Source organism: Pundamilia nyererei, unplaced genomic scaffold (genome assembly GCF_000239375.1).
Source record: "Pundamilia nyererei isolate P.nyererei 1_Seehausen unplaced genomic scaffold, PunNye1.0 scaffold00350, whole genome shotgun sequence".
Lineage (NCBI taxonomy): Eukaryota > Metazoa > Chordata > Actinopteri > Cichliformes > Cichlidae > Pundamilia > Pundamilia nyererei.
The window spans coordinates 417,632-431,788 of NW_005187751.1; the positions used below are offsets into that span (position 1 = coordinate 417,632).

A 14,157-nucleotide genomic window follows, 5' to 3' on the forward strand; every position below is an offset into this window, starting at 1 on the left:
TGCAAACTAAACTGTTTTTCTTTCATTAGCCTGAAGCATCCAACAGGTTCAAGCACCTTTATCAATAAAAATCTAACGACAACTGTCTGAGTGTCTCACCTGTCCTTGGCTAGCTGTGCCTGGCTGACTGTACATATGAGATGGCTGCATGGTGATTGGAGCAACTATACATGAACGTTGGTGCTCAGACAGAAGTGGAGCGGATCCCAGGAGGGTGTAGGTAACAGATCCTCTACGCTGCCTGCTGCTGGGTGAGGCAGGGCAGCTGGTCCAGCAGGGAAAGCAGGAGGAGGAGGTGGCGAAAAGGGAGTGGGAGGGTTGGATGTTTCCCCCAAAATATTAACAAACACATCTTCAAGAGTGCAAGGCACCCTTTCTGACTTCGTTCTTTCCCAAATACGACCCAGCTCTTCCCTGATGTCCATTTTTGGGACAGAGGGTTTATGTGCTGCTGTTCTGTGTCTGGGATCCTGTGACAAACATTCGTAGAAATTTGATCCTCTTAGACTGGGACGGACATCTTATATAATACAGAACTAAACTAAGGACTAGTATTTTGTGCAAACAGTTGACTAGTAATTACTCGTTCATGTCAGGTGGGTGGTAATTACTACAAGTCACTGCAGTGAAAGCACAGATGCCCAACAATGGTTATTGGCAGTAATTATTAAAATGTATCTTTTGGGCCAATTAATTGAAGTGAAATAATTTGCGATGGCACACTGGTGTACTACTATGGCACAGTAGTTGAAAACCACTGGTCTACGGAGCTCGAAGAGAAAAGTGCCTGGACTCATTCTTAAATGTACAAAAGAGTTGTATGATAATAGTTAAAACTTTATTCATTCACAAAAAGGTTTATCCATAAAATAGAGCAACATTTGAATGTTTACATCTGGAAGGGTAAAAACAATAAAAGCCCAAAGAAATCGACAACACTGCTGACTGAAGTGTTAGAAATACAAACAGACACGATTACAATCAATAAGAAAAATGTGTTGTCAGGGTAGCAAAGAAGATATGTGGCACACTATTGTTTACATTCATACAGAGCTCCAATAGGGACACTCGTGGGAAGTCTTCAGTAGCAGGTCAAAGTGCAAACCTTCAAAGGTGGAAAAAGTACCTTTGAATACCAATCTAAGTAGTACAATAAATAACAGCAGTCTTTCAGTGCAAAACTACACAAACACAGATATCATTGCAAACCTTCAGTGGTCGGTAGCTGTGCTTTAAACCAGCTCTTGAACACGACAACTCAATCAGATTTTCTAAGCAAAACACTTCAAAGTATCCTGTAGCGCAGCAGCAGGAATATAAAAGACCCGTCTCACACAATCTGAAGCAAGTTACCATCCTGTACACCTGCATTTCCACAGCATCCAGCTACACCGCCTCATGAAGGAACTAACATTTAACAGTTTATGAAAGTAGGGAGGCAGAATGGGACTAACAACAGTAGAAATGCACTAGGAAAATCCTTTGGGAGCTGATGGTTGGGGAGTGGGTTCTCAGGGGTGATCCGATGGGTTCCACGGATCCTTGACTGGATTAAAAACTTGGAAGTTTGGAGGCTGGGTCAACACCTCGGGTTATTTATCGTGCTGCTCATAAGTATTTTTTCCATGTAGTCTGTTACAATGAGGGAGCATGCTCAGTCTGCAACAGTGTTTCCCAGCACAACGCTGCTGAGATGAGTGATTCACTTCATCCGTCACTGGTTTAAATGCTGTGGCTAACAACGCAAAATATTTTCCAAGTTAACAAAAATTAAACAGATTTGTTTAGAATATAAGCAAATTGATTTTCATTCTAACTGATCCAGTCCAACTTTATTTGGGGCCACAGACGCGCGTGTGTGTGTGTGTGTGTGTGTGTGTGTGTGTGTGTGTGTGTGTGTGTAAAACTCTGTAAAAGTGTGAGAAAAACAACTAAACAACCAAAACGATTAAGAATAAAAGACAAGAAAGTCAAGCATCATTTGTTGCCTCAGCGCAAAAATCTGGTGAATTATTAAATAAAATACAGCTCCTGGAATTATCCTGGAAAAACTATTCATTTGAATCCTTTAGGAGAAAATGCCGTCACTCAGCGTTAACAGAGGGGTGGATGTTTTTTAGAATTATTCAAAAAAGAGATCTTTGGCCCTTGAAGGCGTCCTTCTGGGCTGCCAAACGGATGGTCAACAGCTTCTGAGGCAACATGTGGTCAGTCTATGGGCGTGTGTATGTGGGCACACTATGTCTGGGCAAGCTGCAGCTCCTCCAGCCCATGTTTGCCCAGATGATATCTGGCCAAGTCCTTCCTTGTCACCAGTCCAATCACCTGCAGGAGGTGACAAACCAAAGAAAAAAAAAAAAAACTAATCAGGACAATCATCATAGCAAAATAAATGTGAAGTATGTGGGGAAATACAACCAAACAAAAATCCTTTACACTGAAACATAAACACACCGTCTTACCCTGTTCACATCATCTGCCACCACCAGGTGTCTCAGTCCCAGGGCTCTGAACAGCTTAAACACACGGGGGAGTGATGTATCCTGCAGACAGAACGATTTGTTAAAGTTTGACTCAGGGCTGCTCAATTAATCGAATTTTAATCTAAATTACGATCTGGGCTTTCAACGATCATTAAAAATGACTGAGCCGATTATTAGCACCTCCCTCGTGCTTTACTCTTGCGCTGCTCCGTGTGGCAAATCGAGCGCACCTCTCTGCGTTTCGAACACGCGTCACAACAATTAAGAGGACCCGAGGGAAGCTCGGAAAGCTAAGCAGAAGTTATTTGGAGAGGAGAGGATATTTTTGCATCCCAGCCACAAGTGCCTCATCAGAAAAAGTCTTCAGCACTGGTGGAAATGTTGTCAAGTGCCTGCGTGCATCCCTGAAGCCTGATCATGTCAATAGGCTGGCGTTTTTGGCTAAAAACCTTTGAGAGGTTGCAGGAACCATGTTTTGTTGAGCCGTTTTGAGATTGTATGGGACTTGGGCCTACTAGTTTTTATTTATTTCTTAAAAAAGTTACTACTTTTAGTAAGTTAGTGTCCCTATTTTAAATTTGGTTCAATTTCTTATTTATGTACTTTATCTTTTAGCTATATCTGTTCTTAGTAACTTTGTTCTTATATTCCCTTTTATTGTTGTATAATTAGTGCCCTTAACCTAATGACATATGTGGTACTTTGTTAATAGTCTTTTATTTATTGTCTTAATTTTCCTGTTTTTATTGTAAAGCACTTTGGTGTACCACTGGTCTTTTAAATGTGCTATACAAATAAAGTTGTATTGTACTTTCAATGTTTTATTTTATTTGTGTTCAAGCAGCAACTTTAGTTGACATACCTCAATGTCAGTTTGATACAATTGTGCATTGTGTGGCTACACAGCTTGCCTTGATGTTTGGTCATTTGTATGCATAAATATTATGCAGTATTTTGAAGTTCACTAAACATAGATGTTTACATTTTTCATTTATTTTTTATATTGCAAACATTTGCACAGTTATCAGTATTTGCACACTATTTTATATTATTTGTTTTGACAATCTTTAAAGCCATTATTCAATACATTGTTATTGTTAAATAAATATCATCAAATAATCGACATCTCAATTTCAGTGAAAATAATCATGATGATCATTTTTGCCATAATCGAGCAGCCCTAGTTTGACTTCATTCAAACAAAACATCAAAAACCATCCTGAAAAGCATTTTAATGAAAGAATGAAAAGAAAACTGTAAACCCACAAATTTAACATTTTGCAGCAGCAGTCTCAACTTACAAGTCTAATCAAATTTGTTGGTGCTTGCACAACTGCAGTTACTGCATCTGTTACCTGTGGTACAGTGTAAGGTGTTGGATTCATAAACTCAGTGAGGTCCATCATGCATTCTCTCTCGTCCTGGGAGACGTGGATGCTTTGGATTGGGGGAAAGCGGGGGTAGGCGTCCCTGAAGTCTTTCAGCTGGAGCTTCCTCTGAGACAGCCGGGACCGGGCCAACTCCACAAACACCTGGCAGGAAAGAAGACAGTGCAAACTGGCCTAACTGCAATCAGGTTTTACAGGCTCTCGTATCAGATCTCAGATCAGCTGTTACCTTGTGTTTGAGAAGAACAATCAGCTGAGAGCGCAGGATGAGACCGCAGAGTTTTGCTGGCTGAGTGAAGAGGAAGGTGTTAATAATCTCTTACACTGCAGGGCAACATGTCTCACATTTTTCTCCTGCGTCAACTCCAATCTGCTCTTAAAGTATCTTATGTACTTTGCTAAAGTGGTGCCAAAAATTGACACAAAGAGACACAAAAACAACGCTTTCCACGGATTTGACTACAAACACCTTAACACAACCTTTTGTTAAGAAACAAAACCAACTACTTAGCAGCGAGCAACCCTTTAACACCTCAAACACAAACTTTCAACAGAAAAAAAACCCCCATTCAAACAGTTACCTCATCACTATCCAAAACCTGCACGACAACAGGGAAGCCATTGTGATTTGTTGATGTGTTGCTAAGGACGTCCACGATTGTTCCCACCTTCTCTATCCTGTTGAAGCAGGTGACTGGAGAACTCATCACCTCTCTGGACAGCGAGGAGGACAATGGTGATAAGAAGGTGAACAACAAGAGTACAAGTACTGATTATAAAATAAAAGAAACAGTGAGAAAAACAAACACAAGTTCATCCATCCATCCTACCTGGCAGTCAGCCAGTGGGAGGTGGCAGGAGCCTCCCAGTGCAGGAAGGGAACACTCTGCAACTTGATGTGAATGTCGTATAAACCCTAAAGCAGGAAAATAAGAGTGGTTAGAGATGCTGTCTGTGCCGTACTTTCCTATCATAAACTGTACACAGTAGATCCAACTGCAATTTCACCAGCAAGGACAACATCCTCAATTCAATCCGCAAGGTTTCTTGAAAGGTTACAGTGGTTGGACTCTACTCTCTAAGCCTGAGACTGAGGTTTTGTGGAAGGCCTCAGTGAGGACTTCCAGGCCGACCAAACCCCCGGGTACAAATGAGTCGTGTAAGAACTGAGAAAAGCGGGGGGAGGGTTGGGCACGAAAATGAGAACAAAAAGCCTACAGTGCAGGAACCAATGTATAGGTATGGAACCAGAAGGTAAGTGTCTGAGGCGTGGTCGTGACGTTCAGATAAATCTCCAATTATTCCAGCAGGTTAGGACAAAGTGTCTGCTGTCAGACAAACAAAATAAACTTTATTTTTTATCTCCTCTCAACAGAAAAGGAAAATATAGGTTTACAAAAGACTAATGTATTAAATGAAATTGAAATTTACGCTAAATGCATTTACTAAGCACTTGCATTCAGATAAAATACAGTAGCATTTATTATACTGGGATCTGATCACCCTACACTGGACTAACTTCAGCAGTGTGGAGTAGGTTGTGTCTGTGACTTCACTCACCTCCTGAAAGTAGTCTCCCACTATTTTGGCAATCATGAGAACGAGCATTATGGGAAGGCCGTACGTGACGTTTCCAGTTGCCTCCACCATGATGACAGTCAAACTGAGAGTCATTCTTACAATGCCACCTGCAGAGAGGAGGAAGTATGCAGCACATTGTAGAACAAATTTAAATATTTACAACAACATACATAAAATTACAGTTACTCACCTAACTGTGCTGCAGCTCCAATCAAAGCATATTTACCAGGATCAGCCCAAATCTATGAAAATACATGGAGCAAAGTCTTTAACACATGTTAATTGGCATATTAGCTTAATGTAACAATAATCTAGACAAATTAATTAATAAAAATATGCATTTAACATGTTTCAGATAACACCTATTTCCCTATCCCATATTTTTAATAACACAATAATGCTAGCAAGTTTAGTAGGAAGGTTTGTGAAGTAACTAAAAGTTCTCTTTTTTTTTTTTTAAATAAAGACTATTTTCTTCCACTGCTTTGCTAATACTGACCATGATACCGGTCATGTTAACTTGTTGGGTCAGCTCCATTAAATGTAGCTAGTTTTCAAAATGGGAACTAAAACAAATGTCACTGTGAGGAGCACCAACCGGGCTAGTGGGAGTGAAAGAGGCAAGCAGTATCCCACACAGCCTCCCCCAAGCTGCTCCTATTAGAAGAGACGGGATGAAGACACCAGCAGACACTGCCAGGCCGTATGTCCAACACGCCAGGAAGAAATAGGTCAGAGTAAACAAACCCAGTGTCATAGGGTTGTAACTTCCTTTAAAACACAAACAAAGAAAGTAATTAGTGAGAGTGTAATGGTTTAAACAAAGTCACTACAATAGTGCACCATCTTACCCGGCTGATTGTGGAAGAGACTACGAACGCTTCTCTCAGGAGTGTTAAAAAATGCTGTAGCCATGGCATTATACTCGCCATCTGCACAAAACAACTAAATAGAGACAGAAAAATGATGCATGGCACAAAATACTCAAGAGCCACAAAATGAAGGGCTTAAGACAGAAACAGAAAAACTGCTTATCACGTCTGATTTTATTAGGAATTGGATGTCCACAGTGCCTAAATACAAACATGATAGCATAAACTATTATAACATTTAAATCTGGTATTGCTTCCATCATCTGAGCTTATAATCTACAGCTAGTCTCAGTCACAGTGCACTGAACCAAAACTGTTCCCGGACATTCTGTTTTCTAATTAGCAGCAAACATGGGAATGATTGAATATAAAAGAGACATCTGAATGTCTCAACCAATTTTCATGGTAATACATAAATTCTTAAAATGTTGCACTCTATGAGAGAAACATCCTGCATCCCCTTAGATCCCTTTAAAGTACCGTTTTTACGCCATGCTGGTAAACTTTATTGAAATGAAACTTTACTGTGAGGTTAAAAAGTAGGAAGTGCCAAGGATCATTATGAGCAGGGTCCTCTACAAATCTGCACGTGCTGGTCTGAATTTGCTTTGTCACACATTTCACCATCTCCCCGTCCATCTTAAAACGAATCCTGCCCGGCTCTGCTGTAACACTGTGACCCATATTTAGTGTTATTATGCATCATCATCTAAATCGAAAAAAGCAGCGAGAGAGTGTTTTCAGTCAAGTGGAAACAAATGTGGGTGTACCTGCAGTGGGTACTCCTCATTGTGTTCGGGCCCCAGAGGCTGACAGTCGTTGGAAAAATAAATCATGGTGAATGACACTGCTGCGGTCACAGCAGCCACCAACAAGGCCTCTATCACTTGCAAACATGGGCGATGCACATACCTAACACACAGACACATTAAATTTAGACATTTTCATGTACAATGTCTAAATTGCTCTGGGCTAAAATGCTGACACATTGCTGATCTCTCAGTTTGGACTTTCCCAAATGAAAAAAAAAAGCAGCTCTTTGATAGGTTTGTAGCTTGAACCTATCTGCTGGAACGTTGAAGACAATATAATTACACAGCAAAGCAAGACACGAGTAGGCAAAGTTCTTCATGTTCCTCGTGCACGGGAGAGAACCGAACAGACGCCGTTCCTTCGCTTGACCCCAGTCGCTCTCGACCGCTCCCCCGTAACACTGCCCTTTTATTGAGGCTACATGAATATGCATAGGTTCATTAACATATGACGTCTACATACAAACAAAGAGTACCGTGTGTACGTGTGTGTGTGTGTGTGTGTGTGTGTTGCGCTGATCAAACAAGCAAACATCCTTGGTCAGGAAGAGGGTAGCCTCACCCTAGATAACACGGTGAGGAAGTCCTGCAGTTCATCTAAACAAAAAGCACTTAGACTAAAACAAACGTAGCTACATTAATCCTACCTTAAAACAATAAGACAAGGTACGACCTCTCTCGTGCTCCCAGAGTGCTCTCTAATACACACAAAGTTTGCAGACTATCAAGGATCAAACCCTCTACCAATCTACAACTAATTACAAAACTCTAAGCATATATAAGTAGATATTTCTAAGCATAAATGACAATCAACAATACAAAATCTAACACTCTTAGTCCAATAAAAACAGGTGAGAGGGAAACAAAGCTTCTTTGACTTTATGTCTCTTCAGGCCATGTGACTGGAAATGTCGAGTGTAATTACTGCTCAGAAATGTCACAGAAATACAGACTTCCTTAGACTCAGACCAGAGGAGTTATTTTTAGAAACAAGACCGTCCAGCCAGGCAAATATTTTATTTTCAAGTTTATCCTTAAAGAAATATTAAAGATAAACTTTGTTTTGTTTTCAGACTGCTTCAATTAAGTCTCTTTCTTTGGTTGTTTTTTTTAAAAAAAGGATCCATTAGGCTTATTTGGAGGGTTAAGAGTTGCATATCAAAATTTTCCTCATTTATCTTATACTGGGCCTGTGCAGAACCTCAGTGCACTCACAGCCTCGAAACAAGCCATTAAGCAGTTTTAGCTCCTCACCACAAGTCATCTCTCGTCTTACTGGTTACTCTCGCACACAGAAGGAACAGCAGGTAGGTCGGGTTTCTGCGCTTACAGACAGAGCCGTGTGACTGACGTGACCAAATTGGGCATGCCTCCTCTCTCCCTTTCTCTTAATACAGACTTTCCACCGTGGAAAGAGTATAAAAATTGCAGATATGAAATCAAATCCTCAGACCACCTGTTTCCCCATTTCCTGTCAATTAATATTGTAAATAAACTGACACTCATTTATTAAAAATCTGGTGTCATGACAGTTGGATTTAATGTTTTGATTATGATTGAGAATGAATAAGCATTAGCAAACTATTAGTGACTAATTTATAGCCATTGTGCCAAATTTGATTCCTCAACTGATCAAGTAAGAGTAGTTGGAAGACAGATAAACACACACACACACACACACACACACACACACACACACACACACACACTGTATTATATTAAGATCTGAGTACATTTATATCAGCCAGCTCCAGAGCAGGAAGCCAGGAACACTTCTCAGTACGAGTCGTCTCCCACATTAGTCAGCCTCCCGGTGATCGTACCTGTTCTTATACTGAGGCTATTTTTACACATGTCAATCACAAACTTCCGAGAATCCATTTTAAGTCTTCTCTTAAAAAACCTCATCTCGCACCCCACCCTGTCTGTGTCAACCAACATTTTCAAGCTGATGTTTTTGTTGGCACAATGCACACACATGCTCTTCTTTATTCACAACCTTTGCTGAAATATTTCCTTTCTGAGTTAATGACAGTTTGGTTTGCATTTGCTTGAGTCCTATCTAAACTTTACCTGATCCTGAAGATAGTCAGCCAGTAGTTGATTGAATTAAAGAGCGCTCCCAACAACCCACCTGCACAGGACAGGAACGGAAACAAATTATTGAAATGAATAAACAGGAGCGATAGTGTAAGTGAAATAGAACAGTGGTATTGTCATCAGTGTGAGAAACATTTAGAAGTGACACCCACTGGGTGCAGGACTGATGATCGATTTGCAATATGCAACTCTCAGGAAAATAAGAAGAAAAGAAAAATATTGATCAAAGAAATTGGCAAGGTTGGATGCAAATGAGTGTGACTGATGAGTTGATGCGGAACTGGTAAAGAATTAGACGATGATTCTCATTCCTATTCAGTGTTTGGGGTCTCTGATTATGCAGTGAACTATTCCTGAGCAGCTCATGTTATGTGTTGGGGGGCACTGTGCTTCTAGGGAAGATTAGTGGCAGGAAATGCCACCTCTAGGCATCATTGGTTTTAGGTTGTAGCTGATAGTGTATACCAAAATGGACCACATGAAGAATTGTGCATATTTGTAGAAATTAAAAAACAAAACAAAAAGATTTTACCTAAAGCTCCCATACACATGAACAAAGGGATCTCGTAGTAGTAATAGGCCACACTCTGAAAAGAGGCAAAAGTCAGTGCTTTTACATTGACCACAAAAATTAATTGACCTCAAAAAGCACACTGTTTAGGTTTAATGCAAGTCTCTTACATCACTTTCAAAGCGTCCAAAGTTAATGAGACCTGGATTGGAAAGGTCTCCTGGTTTTCCATGATAGATACTGAGGAAGAAGTTCAGTGTGAAGGTGGAGATCATGGAGGCAAAGAACTGCAGAGGAGGAGGGCAAGCATTTAGGAGATGTAGGAAATACTAAAACTTATCCACTTGTGTTTTAATCACTCTTTTAGACAACTTTTTAATTTTGTTGTTTAAGCGACAATGACAGTAAAGATATTCAGTTCAATTTATTAGACTTCTGGATGAAATGCTGTTGATTCAACATATTGTGCTCACTAATAGGGGTTAATGCTCATTTCATGACTTACTATCCTCCATGTGAGCATCTGGTTCCAGAAAGAAGCTCCCTCCTCTAGAGAGAACAAAACTCCGCCTGTCGACCACAGAAAGAGAGTTTAGAAACCAGAATAGCATTACATTTTTATATATTCATTTTGTTAGTTTTTTCCTTTAGACTGAAAAAGTGACTTGGAGAAGTGACAAAACACACTTCGGAGGAGGTAGTGTCTGTTTGTTTATGGTGTGAACATGATCCAAGCCAACTACCAGGTGTATGTTAAAGTTTGAGCTTAAAAATGTCCCGTTGCCCTGTGTGCTTTGTATTCTCAACACAAGAAGGTGCTATAGATGTGCAAACGTCTGTACGGGTTAACGGCTAGCTGTTAAGTAAACATAAATTTCTGGTTTTCTCACACAGCACCTTCTTCTTGTATTTAACTTTTATTAACCCTATTATTATTTTATTAACACATCTGGCAAATGAGTGGACTGAACATTCTCATGTGGTTTCCAGTGACACATTTCGGTTCACTTGGATTTTTCTGTGTGAAAACAAACCAAACCACAGGGTTAATCTACAAATTTTTACTCAGCTGATTCAGAGTAAACAAACTACAGGTGTGATAACACCCTTAAACGAATCCAGAGTTAGCAAGCGTGATCACAGCAGCACTCTTCACACGATAACCTGATCAACATGCACAAGGCAGCTTTATAATCACAGCAGGCAGTTATCAACAGACTAATAAGAGTATGTCAGAGGGTTTCTGTAGATCCCAGTGCATCAAATTTAAGACTTCTAAAGATCTTATTATGCAAACTATTATTTTTTGTTTGCTTTTAGTGTGGGCATATATAATCATACTGTTGTAGAGCTTAAAGCAGCTGAACTTCACACACAGCAAAAGCAGATTGTGTGTTTTTACCAACTGGTGCCCCAAAAGCAGCAGAAACTCCAGCAGCAGCTCCAGCAGAAACAAAGTCCCTCTTTTCTGTGTCTCTCCGGAAGTATTCAAACATCTACACAAACACACATATATTTCATATTATTAACAACTCCTATTGTCAAACACACACAAACTTAGTATATTATGATATATGGAGTTTATCACAATGTCAATCGATGTGACACACCAACTATATACACAACCCACAACAGGACCCACAAGCATGTTAGTGTTCAGGATCTCAACACACGCTTACCTTGAAGTCCCGTTTTAAGGAGGTGCTTCTGCCCTGTGAGACTCCCGCAGCTACAACAGCACCAGAGTGAATCATGGGACCTTCCTGACGATCGTGGGCAAACAAGAGGACAGCTTTAAAAGCTTTTTTAAAAATGTGTTTCAAATGTGTTCAGAACACAGTTTGAGTGTATGTTTATAAAAAGATGAAGGATTTTAATATAGTTTACCTTTCCAACAGCAAGACCGCCAGCTACTGAACATATAACGCCAATCACTTTCACCACCAGCGTCTACGAAGAACAACGGGACATAAAGATGTAAAGGTGGATCTAGTGTAGCCATTATTCTAAGTTACTGGTATTTTACGTACCTTGAGCCGTACCACCCTGGGAATCTTGACTCCATTTAGGTAACATTTTATCTGAGGAATACCACTTCCAGCTGCTATTGGCTACAAGAGAAAGAACAGGAAAAGATACATGTGAAGACTCGTGGTACACACAGTGCCTCATCACATGCTAATAAACTGCACTGTCACAAAAACAGAAACACATTTAGCTTAAATTATCAGTATTTCAAAGAAGGACTCAGACATTGACAGACATGCTATTACTAACCAAAAATCTTCACTTCCACAACGATTTGAATTGCTTGTAGCTAAGGAATATGTAACAGAGCAACAAAAAAGGGAAAAAAAAAGCAAAAGCTTTTATGTCACACTTCTCCAAAACCCATTCTTGCACTTGAGGAATGTTATTATTAAACCACACAAATGGGGAAGAAGTGGTTCCAATTCAAAATTTAGGCTAATCAGAAAAGGTCAAGAATATTTTTGCTTTCTGTCTTACCTCAAAAAACGCAACCATGATGCCCCCCACCAGGACGAAGGCACAGTTGAGAACGGCCCAGAGGATGAGAGAAATAGACAGCCCACCCACCTCTGTAAACTTTTCAATGTCTGTGAAGGCTCAGAGTCAAGGAAGTGTCCTTTTTTTCCAGAAATCACTTGAGTGATTTGGAGAAAAATTAAAGTTCCTTAAGCCTTGCATATTTACGTGGTACTAAAAAATAGGACTAAAAAGCTGTACACGTCTAAAGGATACTCTCTTTAATAACTTGATATTTGTACCCAGCCAGTTTCTCCACCATAATGTCTATAAAACAGGCGATGAGACCCGTTAGAATGCCAATCAGACCGCAGATTACCCAACGACTGATCTCCAAACAGCGGAAACCCTAAAAACACAAGATGAGAAGACAAGAAGTGATGCAGGATAAAGCAGCCAGACACAAGACTCGAGACAGAAAGAAAATAATGGAGTTCATACAGAGCCCAGGCAAACTACCATTTCTGCAAAAGATTCCTGCACCACTCACCATGGGACTCATTCTTCTCTCCTCTTCAAGAAAGAGCTGGTTTTCAATGTTGTCATAATCCAGACTCTACAATGAAACAGACAGATGAATACATTTCATTTAATCAAATACATCTGTAAGAAAAAACAACACCCACACAAAAGCTCTTCCTGCTAGGTTCAATTGTATAATCTATTTAAAGAAACTGACATCCAAAAATCTGACCAATTTGTGTGCATTTTTTAGATGTATATACAAAATTTCAAAGACAATACAAAGCATATCTCCTGAAGTACTGACAGTTCCACTTTGCTTAAGAACATTACAAACAGTTGCATCTTTATAGCTGGCTCAGTCTTTAGTTTCTTCCTTAAGATGGCAAAAAAGGACATTTTCACTTCTTGTGAAAACATCAAAGTAACCAAGTGTAATCCAGCTTATTCAAGACTTATCAGAAACACAGGATTCTAATTGGTTAACAGCAGTTTTACCTCATATTTAAGTGACAGCAGCTTCTCGTTGTGTGGGATCTCTTTCGGTCGGCCCCTAATAGGGTCCTGCAGGGGGCGAGGAAAAAAAAGCATTAACGCATTACCTCTGACCTCAGTTATGTGGCTGGAAACTATTTTACTGCCATTAAAACATTTTACATACAGCAGCAGGGAGTGGAACAATGAATCACAAGCATCAGATGCATTTTTTCTTACTCAGAAGAAAATTAGGGGACAGGTTTGACAATCAAAAGTTTTCTTAACAACTCAATCCCAGCCAGTTTCTCCAGAAAGTCTACATCATAGCTGTAACCACAAACCCCTCTGAAACACTACAGTGTAACCTACGCCATAACCACACATGTACTTCTCTAGAAATGAAGCTACAATAATAATTGTAGCATCAATCATAATCTTAGCATCAATACAAGGAATCACAGATGACAGTAAATTCCTGGTGGATGAATTGCTGATGAATTGTAAAACGCGCAATGGCAGTGCCTTTGTTTTCATATGCACATGGCGGAAAAAGCGTGCCGGCGACAGAGAGTGAGAAGGGCGAAAGCGGATTGTTGAATGAAACGGATGAACCAGAATTGCTTTATAAAAATGCTGCAATTTCAGTGGTGATGAACTGGTTTAGCTTTCGTCCATCAGATACACAACAAAGCACTAATTTTGGTAGAGCATGCTAGCGGACCTTCGTTATTACCGCGTTTTTTGGAAAATACGGCACACTTAAAATCAATTCTTCGATTTTTCTGAAAATTGACAGTGCCCCTTATAATCCCGTGTGCCTTATGTATGAATTCTGGTTGTGTTTACTGACCTCGAAATGATTTTATGTACACGGCGCTCAAAAATCTGTCAAATGTTTTAGTACGACTTTGCTAAGCTACAAAT

General features: G+C 39.9%; 1 protein-coding gene across 2 annotated transcripts in view; it reads right to left on the reverse strand.

Annotated features, from left to right (window-relative positions):
• Positions 1-1,916: 1,916 nt before the first annotated feature.
• clcn7 (chloride channel 7) overlaps positions 1,917-14,157 on the reverse strand; it is a 16,980-nt gene continuing 4,739 nt past the window's right edge. For both annotated transcript variants that reach the window (XM_005752269.2, XM_005752268.2), the window contains 23 exons: positions 13,255-13,320; positions 12,785-12,850; positions 12,511-12,643; positions 12,256-12,365; positions 11,778-11,858; positions 11,635-11,697; positions 11,427-11,510; positions 11,150-11,243; positions 10,253-10,317; positions 9,918-10,034; positions 9,769-9,823; positions 9,210-9,270; positions 7,095-7,236; positions 6,304-6,397; positions 6,051-6,223; positions 5,643-5,694; positions 5,432-5,559; positions 4,702-4,787; positions 4,453-4,585; positions 4,101-4,160; positions 3,839-4,015; positions 2,463-2,543; positions 1,917-2,325 (listed from right to left, as the gene is read on the reverse strand). In XM_005752269.2, the coding sequence (XP_005752326.1) occupies positions 2,239-2,325; positions 2,463-2,543; positions 3,839-4,015; positions 4,101-4,160; positions 4,453-4,585; positions 4,702-4,787; positions 5,432-5,559; positions 5,643-5,694; positions 6,051-6,223; positions 6,304-6,397; positions 7,095-7,236; positions 9,210-9,270; positions 9,769-9,823; positions 9,918-10,034; positions 10,253-10,317; positions 11,150-11,243; positions 11,427-11,510; positions 11,635-11,697; positions 11,778-11,858; positions 12,256-12,365; positions 12,511-12,643; positions 12,785-12,850; positions 13,255-13,320 (2,208 nt within the window). In that variant the 3' untranslated portion in view covers positions 1,917-2,238. The remainder of the gene's footprint in view (positions 2,326-2,462; positions 2,544-3,838; positions 4,016-4,100; positions 4,161-4,452; positions 4,586-4,701; positions 4,788-5,431; positions 5,560-5,642; positions 5,695-6,050; positions 6,224-6,303; positions 6,398-7,094; positions 7,237-9,209; positions 9,271-9,768; positions 9,824-9,917; positions 10,035-10,252; positions 10,318-11,149; positions 11,244-11,426; positions 11,511-11,634; positions 11,698-11,777; positions 11,859-12,255; positions 12,366-12,510; positions 12,644-12,784; positions 12,851-13,254; positions 13,321-14,157) is intronic.